The 18,126-nt window shown below is 33.6% G+C and overlaps 2 protein-coding genes across 2 annotated transcripts; both read right to left on the bottom strand.

Annotated features, from left to right (window-relative positions):
* Positions 1-7,189: 7,189 nt before the first annotated feature.
* Positions 7,190-11,952, bottom strand: LOC136979514 (patched domain-containing protein 3-like). The gene is made up of 4 exons (XM_067275521.1): positions 11,439-11,952; positions 8,634-8,963; positions 7,239-7,723; positions 7,190-7,204 (listed from the first exon to the last, which is right to left on the bottom strand). Exons 1-4 carry the CDS (start codon positions 11,458-11,460, stop codon positions 7,190-7,192), a joined length of 852 nt encoding a protein of 283 aa, XP_067131622.1. The 5' UTR covers positions 11,461-11,952.
* Positions 11,494-13,160, bottom strand: LOC136979513 (patched domain-containing protein 1-like). Its single transcript, XM_067275520.1, has 2 exons — positions 13,147-13,160; positions 11,494-11,920 (listed from the first exon to the last, which is right to left on the bottom strand). Exons 1-2 carry the CDS (start codon positions 13,158-13,160, stop codon positions 11,494-11,496), a joined length of 441 nt encoding a protein of 146 aa, XP_067131621.1.
* Between the last annotated feature and the right edge of the window lie 4,966 nt (positions 13,161-18,126).

Here is an 18,126-nt window from a genome sequence, read left to right as displayed (position 1 = left end):
ATTGTTTCAATGTTAAGTAGTTATTTTTCTGATAGATTACAATTACTTTGAAGTAGCGCTATTACGAACTGGTTTGAAGTCCTTGGAATTGTTCCAGGATTGACAACCGGTTGGCTTTTACATAACGTTAAAAAACAATTTTATTAGGAGTATCAGTCATGTCGGGTTGTAAATGATTACACAAGGTCGAATCTCGATATAGCGACCTCCAAACTTGGCGCTAAATCGAGTAATTAATTCTCTTTGCCACGAGAAATCATGTAAGATGGTCAAGGATGATGCTGATTAATAGCTATGAGGAAGATCCGTTGGCCAGCATTGATAGGCGTTATACTGGGGCGGCACTATATCGAAGTTTTACGTGTTTTTTATAATTACCCCCAAAATTTTAAAACTTTTAGACTTAGAAACGTTTAAACGTCCAGAAAAGCAAAATAAGTTGTGGGGTTTTTTCTGTATGTGGGGATATTATAGTGTGTCTGGGATTTACGATTTTGTTAATCACTTTGAAAGCTTAATAACTCCTGTGCCTTCTGTCGAAAAGTTCTGAAATTTTGCAGGGAGATTCGTGAATTAGGGGGTTTGATGCTAGTAAATTTGCGTTATGTCGAGTGTAACGCTAAAGCGAAAACCCAATAGAATTATGTATTGTAATGAAGTCTACACGCGAATTTGAGAGTTTGAATGTTAAATTTTGTATTTACACTGTTTATTTCAGACGTTATATAGGAAACCGCTATATCAAAGTTGGCTGTATTAATTATTATTATTTTTCGTTATCAAATGTGGAGTTTTATCGTTATAACCGAATCGTGCGACTTGTCTGCCAATCTTATTACTTTAAATAGTTTTTGTGGTTTTACATTATCCGTTATTAGCGCCACACTCGATTTAGTGAATCGCTATATCGAGGTTCGACTGTAGACACATATAAGTCAATCAGAAGGATGTAATATCGGTTAATTAAGCAGTAAAAACAATTACTTTATATATTTTAATCAAAATTAATAATAAACAATATTAAACTGGAAATTTTATCAGAATCGTATTTAAAATTGCATGTGGTGTCATCTGTTTTACTTTTATTAAAATCTTTTTATAATATTAATTATAATAAAATGGCAAAAAGCTTAATTTTGAGGATGTAGATGAGTTTTATAAAAGATTTTTTATTAAGTCAGACCCTACTCGAGATACGACACGTGACTCCTTCTATCTCCCCATCCCGTCGACCTTTAACCTCCAAAATTTTACAGCATAAAACCTCGTAATGCACAAACCTCCCTGTAAAATTTTAAAAATTTTCGACAAAAGGCACAGAAGTTATTAAGCTTCAAACAGGTTGAACAAAGTCGTGCCCCCCCACACAAACATCTATTCATACAGAGAAAGCCCTAAATTTCTCTTGCATTTCTGCACGTTTAAAGGTTCCTTGAGTCGAAAACTGCAAAAAACTTTTTTGGGGGTGATGTTTTGATTCCCAAAATACTTCCCCTCTTTCACATATAAACAGTAAAAATAGCCAAAATTATAAGAAATTTGAAGGAAAGAATCACTAAGAATTCCTAAATAAGGAGAAATATATTGAAATTCTTATCAGGAAGCGAGTAAATATAAATTAAAAATAAATCGAATGAATACGTTTATAGACATTTTTCTATTTTAAAAATATAAAATAACTCGGGTAATTCACGAGAAATGCTGTTTTATTGTTATTTTGCATGCGTCATCAGCACGTGAGTAATTGCTGTGTTAAGGAAAGAAAAATATGTTTGAGGAAAAAATTATTTTCACAATGCGATAGAGTACAGATTAACCGCAGAAAACAATACAAATAATTAAATTACGGTTCGGAACACTTCTCGAATGCGGTACAACCCCGGTATAGCGCTACCGCCCCTGAAGTTGGGAGTGCGGCGCTAAATCGAAGATACTCAACATTGTTTAAATTAATTGTGTCTACGTACAGGTTTGAGGTTTGGGGATTTTTGGAAACTGGATCTAGATTTAGTGATAAAAATGCCTTTCCTCTTAAGGAAAAGACATTATACGAGGGGTGGAAACGTACAGAAGGTCGCTATATCGGGTTTAAATAAATGTTTAATTTGAAGATATTAAAAGTAGCCTAATTAAAACATTTTCTTTTATGCTATTTGTTTTAAAATGTTTAGCAATACAGTATCTCATTAAAAAAAACCTCGTTATACCGAGAAGTGTAATTATAAAGTTTTTAATTTATCGTAATAAGTTAAGTAATATTCGATAAATTATGTGTAATACCGTCTAACCTCCCGTAAACGACCATTTATAGGCAGCGGCCAGACTTTTTCCCCTGCAGCAAAAATAAATACAGAATAACCTCCAAATAACGGCCAGTTTTTTTCCCTGTCATTGTCCGTTATTCAGAGGTTTGACTTTCTATTCTTGCCTTTATGACGTAATTAAACTGACGGCACATTCAGTCCTGCATAAATCCTAAAGAGCAAAAGGTTAACGAGTTCATTAAGTTACAAACAAATCAATGGTTTGTATCAATAGTCAAACCTCTATTTAGCACTACCTTCGTACAGTGTCGATGTTCATAACCTACAATACAGCTCCGAATAAATAAAAAGTAAAATAAAGTATGAGTAAGAATCCCGAATGCGTACAGTACACTGATACAGTTTTTCATTCACCTTGAGTACACGACCTTGCTTACACCAGACACAGCCTTACGAAGCTGCAGGTCGTGTCGGGTCACGCGAGGTTATACACTATCGATATATACAGAAAGAACCCCAAATTTTTTTGCACTTCTCCACGTTTCATGGTTTCTTGAGTCCAATAATGTAGAAATGTCGGGTGAGTTTTTGATTGATCGCCATACTTTCCCTCTGTTACATATAGGCCTAATACTTACAGTAAAACCTGTCGAAAACCTGACTAAACGGGAAAAATTCTTAGGAAGGCAGCGATTTTCTTTGTTAAAGAAACCTGTTCAAAACGGTAACCTGCCAATATTCTGTACCGTACGAGTTCGGTTTACACAGATTTCTCTATACCACACAACCTGTGTTGTACTTAATTTTCGAACGTGCTGTACAGTTAAATGGAATAATTAATTATATTTTTGATTACTTCCGATACACCTCTATGTATTCGTAGTGTACTTCCCGAACACGTGTTCAGAAAAAAATAAGAAAACAGAGGAATTAACGTCCTTACATTTATTCATATTTTAACGAGGAAAGAGAAGTTACAGAGGAAAATAATTAAGGAAATGCTTAATAAGGATTAAAAATATGTAAAATAAATGTTTTATTTGAAGTGATCTGTGGCCATTTTTCTGAAGTGATCTGTGGCCATTTTTCTAGTAAAATTCTAAAATAATATCGAATTTTACACAAAGGAAAAATAATTTAAAAATGTAAAGGAATTCTTTATCAATTACAATGATTTTTCCTATTGTTTTCGTTATTACGCTGTCGCTATATTAAGGAAAATGAATCGATGCTATACGTTAGCCGGACAGAAGAATTTCTGTAATTAGTAAATATTGTCTCGACCAGACTCCCTTCAAGGATATTCCACCCCCTTTTTGCTGTAAGTTAATTAATAATAGTAATTAAATAAACAAGTCTGGCGAGCTAGTGTTAATCTACACACTACTAAACTGTCGTGTACGCAACCTTTGTACTAAAAACTTTAATAAACCGTTTTTAAGGACTTTATCCACCACATTAAAGACTTATGGTGTAGACTCTTAGAGTCTAGACAATAGAAGATAGGATTTAGTTTAGTGATGACCGTGTAGGATCTAGTTCTTTTTCTGTATTCCACATAAAGGAAGACGGACGAATTTATAAGCCTACTTTTTGAAAATTGCAGCCCAAAAATAAGTTTACGCTATAAAAGCAAAGGCAGATAGGCCTATATATATAGCCTACACTACATACAGTATATACACTGCTGATTGAACCGAGGAGGCTTAGACACTTTGTAGACCCCTTAGGTAGGGACGTGCTGCAAACTGGAAAAGATGGGGTTAAATTTATGAGGTTACACCCGTATTTTAAACTTTTTTGGGTTAGGAGGTATCAAAACATGGACATTTTAAAAAAATTTGGAGAATTAGATTTGACGCAATTGCAATATTTTCCGTTGTTACGTATAGCAAAACGTAATAAAAATACAATATCTTACCTTTGTTAATTGTATCTCCTGGAAAAAACCAAGCGTTTTAAACTTCTTCCGTCAAGATGGAAAGTTTTTATGCATTCATCGAGAAAGACAAATTTCCATTGAGAATGGAAAATAAGTTATTTTAATTCGTTTTCCTCGATTCGTCTCTTATTTATTTTCTTTTGTATGCGATGCTATTACTCAAAACGTATGCTTAGTATATGAAGAACTTTTATTGTATGATTTTAAAAATAGCGCATTTATCGAGATATTTTAGGCCCGTGTGAGTTATTAACGTTTGTTAATACATACGTCACACTTTTTAATTTTGAAATTGTTTCATCCTTGCAAAAGGTTACGGATTTTTACTGTCGTCGTATGGAGGTCGTCTATTATATTTGGAAGGTTTTAATGCATCTTTATCTGTTACGCGTAAGCAGACGGGTAAAGAGAAAGGGCAAACTTTTCTCGGGCCCTCTTAGAAAAATTAGGAACCTCTAGTACTTTTTATCCCTATAAATTAATGCTAATTTTACTAACAAAGTATAAAAGTTTTTAAGACTTTTATTAATATACAAACTGTCTAATTTGTATTTAATTTGTTCAAGAAAACGTGACAAAACGATCTGCTTATCCCCCCGGGCCCCTTACGAGTTACAAACGACACTGAATACAGATTTAAATTGCGTGTTAAACAATTATCTGCTAAAATTAGAAATTTATTAATAAAAGTTGCTGGATATTTAAATAATTCAATTCTCGTGACGTCCTCGATTTACAGGTTTTGTTGTCACGCGTAGAAATTACATTAAGAAATATAAACTTTGCTATGAATAGGTAGACTTTTCATGCTTTGAGGCTGTCCATTAATCACGTGTATGACTTTTGAGTACTTTTGACCCTCCCACTCCGCTGTTGTGGATATTGATGTATGTACCGTAACGAGGTGCGGGAGTAACGCACTACGTACGGTACATCAATGTCTACGTATATCGTGCCTACGTTACTCCCGCACTCGTACGTTACTCCCGTACGAGTGCAGGAGTAACGTAAACACGTTATTTCTCCGCCCCGTTTCTAAACATTACAGTAGAATTTGCTCCTATTGGGTTATTCACACGTTAACTAAAATAGCTAATCCCGAATAGAACTAACGACCATAATTGAAGTTCGAATAATGCAAATGACATAAAATGTAGTGTTTAAACGGGCGTAACTATTAGAAGTTTTCAGATGTGGGAAGTCCTTTACGATCGGTTAAGTGCACGCCCCCCAGAGGGTGTAGCTCGCGCAAGCGAAGGTCACCAATAATTGTAGAATTTCTAGTCTACGTAATTCCACCGGTAGCCTATCGGATCAAATTCTGTTGTTCTCAATTGACCAAATGTAATCGTAAAACTAACCCCGCAACGGGAAACATACGTTTTCGACCGAAGAGCGCCACATTTTTTCCTAACGGCGAAAAATTAGACTAATTCCTCGTACGATAAGTATAAATTTTCGTGCTAATTAACGAGTTTATGTATTAATTAAATTATAGTGATCATTAATCGTATGCAAATTAAGAGAAAAGACAAGAGCGTTGCCTCTCGAAGGAAATTTCTATGCTAAATTGGTTCCTATTTAAGCGTTACAAACATGAAATGGTGACACTATATTGGGATTTCACTATATTCGAATTAGATTTATTTATTTACACTTTCTGTCTGGTTCTTTTCCAACTTTACTAAATCTAATGTATGAATTACATAAAACACGAAGACAAATTAAGGTCAGAAATGAGAAAGGATGTTTAAAAATGTGTCTTACTATGCCACATATCCGGAAAATAAAAGTTTGGACAAACGAAACCAGCGGAAATGATGCAGAATAAAGAAGATTATGGAGTTAATGACTTGATATTCGATATTTTTGGCCTCAATTGAAAATCAAAAAATGGTAGCTTACATTTCCTATTTGTTATTGACTACTTTAGCAAATGGAGAGAGATTTTCTTATTAAATTTATTACTGCAAAGCTAGTGTAAAGAAACAAACTACCGTATACCCCAAAATTGACTGGGCCTTTTGTCTTATCGAAGATTACTTCATAACTCGTATAAGAATTGAAGATCACTAAAGTCATTATAATTTTTAGTTTGTTTATTAACTAAGGCGTTACAGATCTTGTGTGAATGAAATTTTCAATATATACTTTAAAATTCGGGTCGGAATCAACAAGTGATATATCATGCATATTTGCAAATGCAGCTTCTATAAAAAAAAGTATTATCGTTGATTTTCACAATTTAAACATTCGATCTCCTTCCGACAATTCTCACCATATTCGATTTCGTGTCTTTTCATTTTCAAAAAATTACACGAAATAGAATCTATTAGACTCAAAATTACAGGAAGTAAAATCAGGCTATGAAAAGAAGCAAAAATTACCATTAAAGTGATAATTTTAGAAAATACGACAAACGATTCAGAGGGAACAAAATATAACACCGAAACACCCAATAAAGTAGATATACATCCTTGTGTTACTGGGTATCCAGCAGCATATAAACAACTCTTGATTTTCTCGTTTGGTGTCTTCTTTTTGCAATTGATAAACGCGTAAGCCGTATGAACTGTGTAGTCAACACAAAATCCAGTACACATTACTAATGATATTAATGCAGTTGTATTCAGAGTCACATTCCATAAAGACATGAATCCAATCAATCCTACCTGAATAGACACAACAGTGACGGCAACAGACGAAAGAAACAATACATTTGGAGTAAATAAAAGAAATACAGAAATTACTATGGCGGCCGCACACGAGATGGCTTTTAAGCAATTTGAAAGGACATTAATATACAGTTCATAAAACATAAATCTAAAATTGTATGCAATAACCGGAAATTTGCTGTTATCGGCAATTTTTCTTACATTTTCAAAAAAAAATTTTTCGTCAATTCGAGATTCTCCATCGAAACTCGATACGATGAATCTGGATGCAGTACTTTTATTTTCTTCTTCATTAAAGATAACGTCTTTCATAAATTTGTCTGCTACTATTGCATTTAAGAAAACATTTCTAAATGCACTCAAAAAGTCTTCAGAATCATTCAGATTGTAACCAGAAAGCGAAATCATCGCAACCGGAGATTTAGTGAATGCCAGAAATTCTCTCAGCCAACTTTCTGTGGTGGACGAATCGGATATAAATGGAGTGGACTCGAAACTTTGAAGAAGATCTTCTATGTCGGTTTGAACGGTGATATTCGAATAGTCTAATGTCTGGTTAATGACTAATTGCACTTGATGACTGTAACTATAAAAATACTTGTATTCAGCATTCATATAGTCGCGTAAGTAAGAATTGTATGCAGGGAATTTAGTTATGTCTTCTCCTTCTTGAACGAATTGCATACAGTATATTGCACCCGATAGATAAATTACGAACATAGAGATCACAGTAACTTTACTAATTGAATTTCCAAGGACTTCACCTAAAATGTCACAGAAGAACACCATCAAGAAATTTTTTTCCTTCTTCTTTTGTAACTTCACTTCTGTTTTCTGTTCAACTGTAAGTAAAAATTACATAGTAATTGGGTAGTTCCAGTGGTGATATTCGAAATATTTAACAAGGGGTTCGCTAGCTGAAAATTTTTCCCTGACAATCACCGACAAACGAAATGAAAGTTTTGGCTAGAAATAAATACAATACATTTTCTTGCAACCATATATCTAACAATCAGTGGCGTATTTAGAACGTAACGAGCCATGGGAGAAGGCCAGGTAACAATAGTATTTTAGAGCTGTCGACCTTTTTTTTTTTCAAGGCAGAGAAATTCTTTACCGCAATATGGCGCTTCTAGAAATAGGCACATGTATGTCATCATCTCTCGAGATACATTATACTTTTTCTTTCGCTGTCCATAGCCCGACACGTGTTCCACAGCCATCTTGTATTGTCCGCGCGCGTGGCATTCCGGGATCTCTCTTATGACTGGATCTACTTTCAAGAACACTCTTGAATCGATCGCGATTAAACCTCGATTGAAACAGTCGAGAGAGATCGTACCAAGACATACTCTCTGACCTTGCTCACAATTTAGATTGAAATGCTCGGTGCAAACGGGGTATAAGGCCCTAGTTTAGTAGTATTACAGAGTATAATACGCATAGTTTAATATATTTAAAAAAAAACAAACCCACTGAGAAATGTTCGTGTGTTTAACAAGGTTTGGGAAACTGAACATTTTAACAACGGGTTCGCCCGAACCCGTTCGGAAAACTTTAACAACGGGTTCGGGCGAACCCGCTCGGAAAACTGAAAATTTTAACAACGGGTTCGGCCGAACCTGTGCGAACCCGCCAAATATCACCACTGGGTAGTTCCATATAATTCTTGAAATTAAGTTTGAATTTTTATTAGTTTAATTATAATGTTTTGTTATAAGTGGCAGTTGCCGTAATAAAAAGTTTTCTTACCGGAATGATTCAGTTTGATTGGCCAACAAAAGATAGCATGCAGATTATACCTCTCTCTGTATCCATCTAAAGCCATGAGACCACCGAAAAACAATAACTGATAAATATAGTCAAACAAGATTGACAGAGCTGCGTAGGCGCTGAATATATGAATACATTTGTATGGCGTTACAAATCCCATGCAATATGCAAGAAGATTGGTTAGGGATGTAATAGTGATGGACACTGCAGCCTCGGCATATGTTTCTTTCATTCTATTCGGAACAGAAGCCTTAACGTCGGTTCTTCTCCACGCAGCTATTAATGTAAAGCCATCGTCTACACCAACACCTGAAATTAATTATGTGTTAGGGCGCGTGCTGACATGCGATATTCGCCATTTGCCAAAATATTTGTCCCTCTGTGAGCATACACAAACCCATTTATAATTATCACGAGCATAGTTTCGTTGCGAAAACGACGAACGTTTATCGGAGATCTAAGAAATGGGCAATTCTCAAACAATAATTTGTGCTGGTACTTTTATAGTTATTAGTAATTGGTATCTGTTAAATAAAAAAAAACAACCTAATTGAAGAATATAACGGATAGTATTACTTCACCGGAGTAGAATAATATGAATAGAAAAAATACAGGATTTAAAAGTTCTCTAGATCTCGGAAGAACGTTCGTCATTCCCACGGTGAACCGACGCTCGGCAGATAATTGAATTGTGAGCGTGTGTGACAAAAGAGTTCGACAAACGTTTGTTCGAGAGGCGAATATTTGGGATTCCACAAACAGTGTACGTCTGGTTTCGTCCATTTAATGACACAAAATCAGACCTTATTTTTAGGTATTTTTTTCTATTACACAAGTACAATAACGTTTAGGTAGACTGGAAAACTCTGAAGGAGTTTAGAAAGAAATTGCGAGAACTTTTGCAGAAGTGACTACCAGGAGAGAACACACAAAAAATTCTAGGGAGAGAACTCGAAAGAGCTGGAGGAGAGAAGTCTGAAAAACGTAATGTTCTATCCTTTCATCCTCGAATCTCCTCCAATTGGAGGTTATTATGACACATCATATGAGGAAATCCATGGGGTGAGTGGCGCCACAAGATGTGTCAACATGTAAGATAATTAGCTTCGTCACAAGAAAATGAGCTAATCTTAATAAAAATGTCAGAAGGAAATTTTATTTCTGTCTTTAACAAAAATTGAAAGTAAAAGAGAATTTAATGACCATTTTTAAACAAATAAATTCTCAACATCTTTTAATAATTAAAACCAAAACTAAAACATTTCCTGTTAAATGTGAGAATGTTTTCCAAACATTTGCTTCAGAAATAGAAATAATAAAATCAGAGGCGAATTCTCTGGGCTTGCTTTGCATGCACCTCATGCTAAGAGATAGTTTTGACTGTCACTATATTTTTTATATGAGAACAAATATGCGAATAATAAGTTATTTTAACGCAAAAACTCTTTTATTATATGTGTTTGCATTTACATTGACAGCTTATAATATATTTTATGTGTAGATATAATGGGCTTTATAATAGTCCATACTTTTTTATTCACACCGAATAACGTTTCTACCTATTGTTTAGTGCTAGAGATAGGCGCATTATTCTTATTATAACTCCCAGCATGCCCAAAAATTTTGGTCAAGATCCGCCCCTTAATAAAATAAATAGGTCAGATGATTTCCAGGTTCTCACATCAGTCACGTCATATACCTTAACTTGCATTGTTAAATATTTTAGCAAATGGCGTAAGTTTAAGGCAATTTTTTAAATATAAACGTTAATTTTAAAAAAATAGTCGCTTTTACAATAAACGTTTTTTTAAAAAAAGAGATTACATAGTGATAACGATTAATATGTATTATCGCGTGTCACTTGTGGGGTCAGAAAATACGATTTTATTGGTCATTAGTATTTACAACTGTTTTCGAAAAACCCATCCATACTCTCAGAATTAAGCCTTTTGATATTTTATAATAAATATAGAACATTGTGTATAAATATCGCTAAGAAATTTAGTAACAACACAGACTAAAATAAAATATTAATGTTTCTAGTTTCTTCGGTTAGAGCAATAAAAGAAAAACAATAAATCTCAATTCTACTATGAAAAGTCCAGCTACGAGTTGCTTAACTTTCTCGGCAACGTCTAAAACTTTCCGTGTGACGCCATTTGTTTAGATGTTTTATTTTAAAAACTTTTTATATTTTTAATCGTTATAAAACGACAGGAAACTTAATTTTGAAAGTTTGGATGAGTTTTATAAAAAAAAAAAAAAAAAAAAAAAAAAAAATTGTAAGTGAAATAACGAGTAAAATCGTCGTTAAGTCCCACCCCATTCGATATATGACACACAACCCCCGAAATTTCCCAACCCCCTCCACCATTAACGGGGAAACTCAATATAATCAATCTCTATATACACAACCCTCCCTGCAAGATATCAAAAATTTTCGACAAATAAAACAGGAATTATTAACCTTCAAAGAGGGTGAACTAATTCGTACCCCCAGACACACGCACATACACACTAATATCTCTACATACAGAAAAATCTCCTCAATTTCTTTACATTTCTCGACGTTTCAAGGAACCCTGAATCCAAAAATGTAAAAATCCCTGGAAAAATTATTTTTTTAGTGATTGACATACTTTCCCTCTTTTATGTATAATAGAGTCAAGAAAGTAGATATAATAAAAAGGCCTTCATCCGAAAATTATCCTAAACGTATAATTTATTCATTATTTTAAATTAAATTGTCGGAATTTTAAAAGATAAAATTTCTTAAAAACATACCTAAAATTAGAAAAAAAATCATGACATTTATTGCTGCGTAATCCACTTTGCAGTATCACAAGACACCAAATGCTGCGACAGTTGCTATGACAGGCGATGCACAACCAGCAATATCCATCCAAGGTTTGCTACTGAGAGAGTCAGTTGACAAGCAAGAAATTGCTGAAAATAACAGCATAATCGGACCAATAATTAAAATCAGAGGCAATGCACTTTTGCCAACTCGGTTAATTTCATCATCGACAGAGCGACCTAGTATTTTAGAAATTTTGGTACTGTTGAAATTAATTTTTGACAAAGTTTCTAAACACGTTTGTTCCCATTTCAGAGCCATTTCTTTCTTTTCTTTCGTGGTGTGGTCCATTGCGTAGATCAATCTAATTGCGTTGGAATCTCGGACCATATTTTCTTTATCTAAAGTTACTCCTCCAAATTCAACAGCAGACACTACTACTTTATCTTTACTTATATCAGCGGGATATCTGCAAATAGATTCATTTAAACATTAGACAAATGTAAATAGTAGTGATAGTTTTAATTTTTTCACTCTTGCTAATTAGCTATAAAATTACATCTCAATATTTATTATAATTTTGATTAAACAAACGTCCTTATTAATGATTTTCCCATTGCAGTGAAACCTCGATTTATCAGACTTCGAAACTAACAGAAAATTTCCGGTCTGTGATATGTAAAAATTAACACCCCGGTAATTTTCAAATGTTTTCTTTTTTTTATCAGTAACAAGAAGTTATTTATTGTGACATTGTCGCAATGCCGAGCAGAAAATTTTATTCATATTATCTGTCATCAGGTTATCTGTGAAAAAAACTCCCTCCCAAGACTTTTACACTTTTGGACAAGAGAAAACGACGAAAAAAAGTTAACATGAAAAAAATTGTTGGGGATCTTCTGTAGGTATGGATATTAGTGTGTGTGTGGTGGGTATGATTTTGTTGACCCAGTTTGTAGCTTAATTCCTGTACCTTTTTTTAAATTTCTGAAATTTGGCAGAAAGGGCTGTGCATTTATGAGATTAATGCTGTTAAATTTTTGTGGCTAAAAAACGACGGGATGGGGGCATACGATGGAGTGACGAGTCTCGACAGAATCGAACTTAAAAAGATTTTACATGTTATTAGAATTTACAATTTAAAAAACATAAAACTGAACTCTACCATTAACGTTAATCCTTTTGCCATTTATGATAGAAAATTTATGATATGAAAATATTTTATAATTGAATGTCATAATAGATGGCGTTGCAGTGAAATTGTAACTGCATTGTCGGAAAAGTTTCGCAGCTCGTTGCTGGATGTTTTAATGCGCATTCGGAAAACCGGTTAAAGTTTACCTAGGAAACCCCAATGGCCGCGCTTCCGGTCGCCATTTTGTTTACTGTACTACGCACGCGTACTACGTTCGTGCACTGTACTACTCATGCAAATTAGTTAGTATTTAGAATTTATTGAAGAAATAATTATTACATTGGTAAATAATAAATGTTTCAAGATTATTTTACAAGTTTCACAAACTATTAAAAAAGACAAATCTTTACTCACATGTTTGATGATTTTTTTACATTTCATTTCGTTTTTTCTCACTTTTATTGGATTTACGATCCTTATCACTAATTTTTCTCTTTTTACTTGGTATTTTTACACGTTTTTTTCATTTCAACACATGAATCTACCTTTGCTTTTTTTACCTTCTTACACTCATCACTTTGTGGAGCAGCTGGAACAGACTCTGGTTCTTTCCATTTCGGCTCAATTCCAGACCCGGGATAAATAAAGCTCAAATGTTTTATAAAAATTTAAAAACGTTTTCCTGCAGATTTCGATTGCCATTAGGGCTTACAATACCGGGATTCCGGGATCCCGAATACCGGAATCCCGGACGATTTTTGTCCGTTATTAAAAACCGGTATTTATGTAAAAATACCGGTATTTCGGTATTACATTAGTTGATAAAAATTGAATTTATGCACAATATAAATCTAATTTAAAATAATATTAATTAATTACAAGAAATTTTTTTTGAAGATATACAAACAATTTCATTGTATTAAAATCTATATCAGGCACATTTATTACACATACCGAGCCGAGTATGGCACCATCGAGGCGGTGGCGGATGGTATGGCGGTGTCGGCAATATAAAGCGATTGTTTATGTTTTACGTCTACTACCCAATGAATAGGTCTCGTTTATACAAATACATAAAGTGTGTAACACAAAAATTATTAAATAGTTTAGATTAGATTGTTTAATTTTGCAAATCAGCTGTAGTGTTTACAAGTAAAAATTATATTTTATATTTTCAATTTTATTTTTCATTCCGTTGTGTCTTGTGGTGTGTGGATTATGTGCACTTGTTTTCTGTTTTTATTTCTAATAATTGAAAATTATATAACGGTATTTAAATACTGATTAATCCATATGAATTATATGATACGGTAAGTTTATATTTGTATTAATGTAAGTTAGAGTGTAATTAATTTACAAATATTAAAATTAATAGGCATAAACTGCTATACCACCTGAAAGATGAATACATTTACGGAGCACCGAAAAGGACAGGACGAAACTTCAGTTTGGAATCATTTTTTGATTGAAAAAAACGGACAGGTTGCTAAATGTAAAAAGTGCGCGAAAGAAATAAAGTGTACAGGAGGATCCACAAGTGGCCTTCATACTCACTTAAAAACGATACATGGACTAAATCTTAAAAAGAAATGTGAATCCCCCCATGATGTCGAATCAAGTGTTTCTAAACAGCCTAAATTGTAATAACAAAGTATTTTAAAAATAATAAAAACGAAAAACTTTCAGAAGTGCTTGCCCGAATGACAGCTCGCGATGGTTTGTCTTTTAATATTTTTATAAAATCGTATGACATAAGAGAAGGCTTAAAGGCAAGAGGATTCAAAGACATACCAAAATCTGCAGTCACTATTAGAAATATGGTACTTGAATATAGTAAAATTATTAAACAGTCTACAGTGCATGAAATTTCTAGACTGAAATCTGAAGGTAAACGTTTCAGTATCACATTTGACGAATGGACATCTATTCGTAATCGGCGCTACATAAACATTAATGTACATTCTGTTGGAGGAACAATGTGGAATATCGGATTAGTGCGCGCTTACGGATCCGTTCCAGCAGAAAAATGCTTATCCCTTGTAGAAGAAAAATTGAAAGATTTTAATTTAGATATATCTAAAGACATAGTTGGAGTAACTACTGACGGTGCGTCGGTTATGGTAAAATTAGGAAAAATTATAGAGGCTGAACATCAACAATGTATGGCACATTGCATAAATTTAGCAATTACTGATGTTTTGTATAAGTCAACTTTGAACCCGAGTGTGGATATTGATGTTGTGGAGCAAAATTATAATGATGACGATGTTAATGATGTTGACGCGATGACAACAATGACGACGATATCGACGAAGAAGATGGTTATGGAATTATTATAGAGTTAGATGCTAGTATTACTACAAGTAATATAAATATTAGACATACTGGTATATCATCTCTAGTTTCAAAAATTCGGAAAGTAGTGAAAACATTTAAAAATTCACCTTCTAAAAATGATAAATATTTACAAAAGTACGTGAGAGAACAATTAGGTAAAGAAACAGCGCTAAAATTAGATTGTCAAACAAGATGGAACAGTATGTTATTTATGTTAGAAAAATTTGAAGAAATTAAATTTTGTATTCAAAAAGCACTTATTGACATTAGTTCCGATATTCATTTTTCTGACGAAGAATTTAATTTATTATCTTCAATTATTGCTGCTCTTACTCCTGTAAAATTAACAGTAGATGCATTATGCCGAAAAGATGCAAATCTTTTGACGGCTGACGCTTCTTTAACATTTATGTTAGATACTCTTTCCCAGCAAAAATCTGCAATTGCATTAGAATTATTGGAAGCATTAAAATCTCGAATTTTACTGCGACGAACTGAATTATCACAAATACTTCAGTATCTGCAAAAGGGCTCACAAGATGTTGGAGAAGTATTTAAACGCATATCCAAATTTACAATCATTAAAAAAATTGTAAGCTTAACTAAACGGCTCACACATGAAAATCTAGAAGATACAGAAGATATGGAAGTTGTGCAAGAAACATCCCTTCCAATATCTTCCCAAATTAGTAATGAAACAGTATTAGAATCTGACAAGGTAAACGTAAACGCATTAAAGAAAAAACTACAGGCAGCAATAGACGAAACACTAAATACTTCACCCGTGCCTGCGTTTAAAAAAATTCCAGGTCTGGAACAAAAAATAAAAGATGAAATTACTTTTTTTGAAAAAACAGGAACAAAAGGAACGTATTTACAAAATGTGTATGATTTCTTAATGACAATAGTGCCGACAAGTGTAGAATCAGAAAGAGCTTTTTCGGCGGCTGGTTATATTTGTACGAAAATTCGGTCCTCGCTTGATGATGAAACGATTGATTGTTTATGTTTTTTAAGAGCATACTTTAATAAACAAAACGCAAGTTATTAATATTATTTCATAAATACTTTCAATTTAATTATATTTTTTGCTTCTTTAATTATATAATGCCATACGAGCCTATTATATGTAAAATGTAACATAGAATTTAATATGTACTTTTTTTACTTGCACGTTTTTTTGTATCTATCTACTCCTACTCTCTATGTAATAAAATAAATAATATCTACTCATTTCAGAACAATATTTATTGGATTTCATATATTATTTGTTAACAAGTCAATATAACAACTGAGGTAAGTAAAAATATAACTAGTAAATTTTTTATTAATAATACCGGTTTTAATACCGGTATCCCGATATTTCAAATTTCAAATATCAAATGCCGGTATTCAGATTTTAGTTCGGTATTGTAAGCCCTAATTGCCATTTGTGGTATTTTTTATACATAAAAGAATACAAATAGGATTCGGACAATTCCTCCGTATAATGTACCGGAAGATGTTTCCTGTTTTTTTAAATACCCCCACAATCTCTCGATTTTCTGTGTGTTGGCTCCTGTTTTCGGATCCACGAAATTTTTCGAATGATTTACGGTTAAATGATTTATATCGAAACCTTCTAAATCATTTATACTGTTGTATCTTCTCCACTCATCTGTAATCACTGTGCTGCCTGAATTAACAAACTTTGAAATTATTCAATTCAGAGTATGTTCATTCCTACTGTTTACTTGGCATATAAGAGCCGCCGCAAACTAGCACTTTGCGAGAGCAAAATGCTAGCAAACGTGCCCTAGCACAACCGATGACGTCAAAGGCTCCGCCCCTCTCTTCTCGCTCACGTGGTTTTTCCTTTGCTAGAGCAGCGATACGAGAGTACTCTCGCTGTTCACAGAATTCAACAACGAGAGCATTACGCTAGCAAGAGAGAGCAGCGGAAAATGGATGACTACATAAACATGCCACACGTCGAAAAAGAAATAATAGAATTTTATCGATGTACGTAAATTACATGATTAATACATTCAGTATTGAAAAGAAAATGGTATAAACGTTGTATATTAAAATAGTTATTTATAAATAGGCTTAAGCCTAGTTAGGCTTAACTAATAGGCATATTTTTCCCATTCTGTTTCAAAGTTCGGAACGAAAACTGACAGATAGGTTCCGTTATAATAACTGACGGAACGAAAACTGACAAGTATAGGTTATAATAAAATCTTTGTTCTATAGCCAATCCACATCTGGATTCCACGTCATGTGGACTAGTTACGCGAGCAAACGTTGTGTAGTTTGCGGCTGCTTCGTGCTCGAGTAGCTTACCTAGCAAAAATGGCCCATAGCATCATGGGAAAAAAGGCGGGGCTTAGGAGCGCGACCGAGAGTACGCTAGCTCTTGCTTCCTGTAGTTTGCGGCGGCTCTAAAATAAGTATCATCTTCCTCATATACCTCCTACAACCAACCTCGTCCCCTTTACTTTTCTACCTTTCTCATATTTTCTCTTTGCAACTACTGTTTCATCTATTTCCACAACTTTATTTAACCTGCCAATCTTGAAAGCAGATAGGTTATTAATAGAAACCATCATAACAAAACGTAAAAAGTTTGCCCAATCAACTGCTGTTTTTCTTTCTTTTTGAGATTCCTGAAACTACAGCAGCATTACTTAGTGAACAGTCTAAACACAATAAGTGCCAGATAAATGACAAAATACTCTCCCACGACAAACGTCCACATTTCCCTCTAAAGGTTCCTTGAAATGCTGAATAATTTGTTTTACAAACATTACATCGCATCAATACAGAGTTTTTTTCTGCTCTATACATTAACTTACGACGTTTTCCACATTTGTTGCATACATCTTCTACATGTTGCAAATTCAAGAATATTGCAAATTTCATATCACTCGATATTTTCTTATCTATCGCTAAATCATCGAATCCAGAGTACATTAATCGAAAGAATTGTCCAGAGGTACAATTAGTCTAAAATTTTTTCAAATTAATGTCAGCAGCGGTCATTAACTCACAAAAAAATACTTCTGTGAATAAATATTATTATGAGAAAATTATTAAATTTGAAAATTGCGCCATCTACAATGAATTTCTAATATCACACGTCGTCGAGATTACCGGAAGCGCGCCCGTTGGGATTCTCTAGGTAAACTGTAACCGGAAAACCTATTTTATATTACCAACTT

The sequence above is a fragment of the Centruroides vittatus genome, unplaced genomic scaffold, assembly GCF_030686945.1.
Source record: "Centruroides vittatus isolate TY-2023 unplaced genomic scaffold, ASM3068694v2 contig_628, whole genome shotgun sequence".
Taxonomy (NCBI): domain Eukaryota; kingdom Metazoa; phylum Arthropoda; class Arachnida; order Scorpiones; family Buthidae; genus Centruroides; species Centruroides vittatus.
The sequence above is the reverse complement of the archived record's forward strand: the minus strand, read 5'-3'. Positions and strand labels throughout refer to the sequence as shown.

What these genes read in the sequence shown, in the direction of transcription:
- LOC136979514 (XM_067275521.1), bottom strand. Translation starts at nt 11,460, where the DNA reads ATGATTTTTTTTCTAATTTTAG. An exon ending in GATTTTTTTTCTAATTTTAG is followed by an intron (nt 8,964 to 11,438) that starts GTATGTTTTTAA and finishes AATTAATTTCAG; the next exon opens with GTGTTGGTGTAGACGATGGC. An exon ending in AATCAAACTGAATCATTCCG is followed by an intron (nt 7,724 to 8,633) that starts GTAAGAAAACTT and finishes TTTTACTTACAG; the next exon opens with TTGAACAGAAAACAGAAGTG.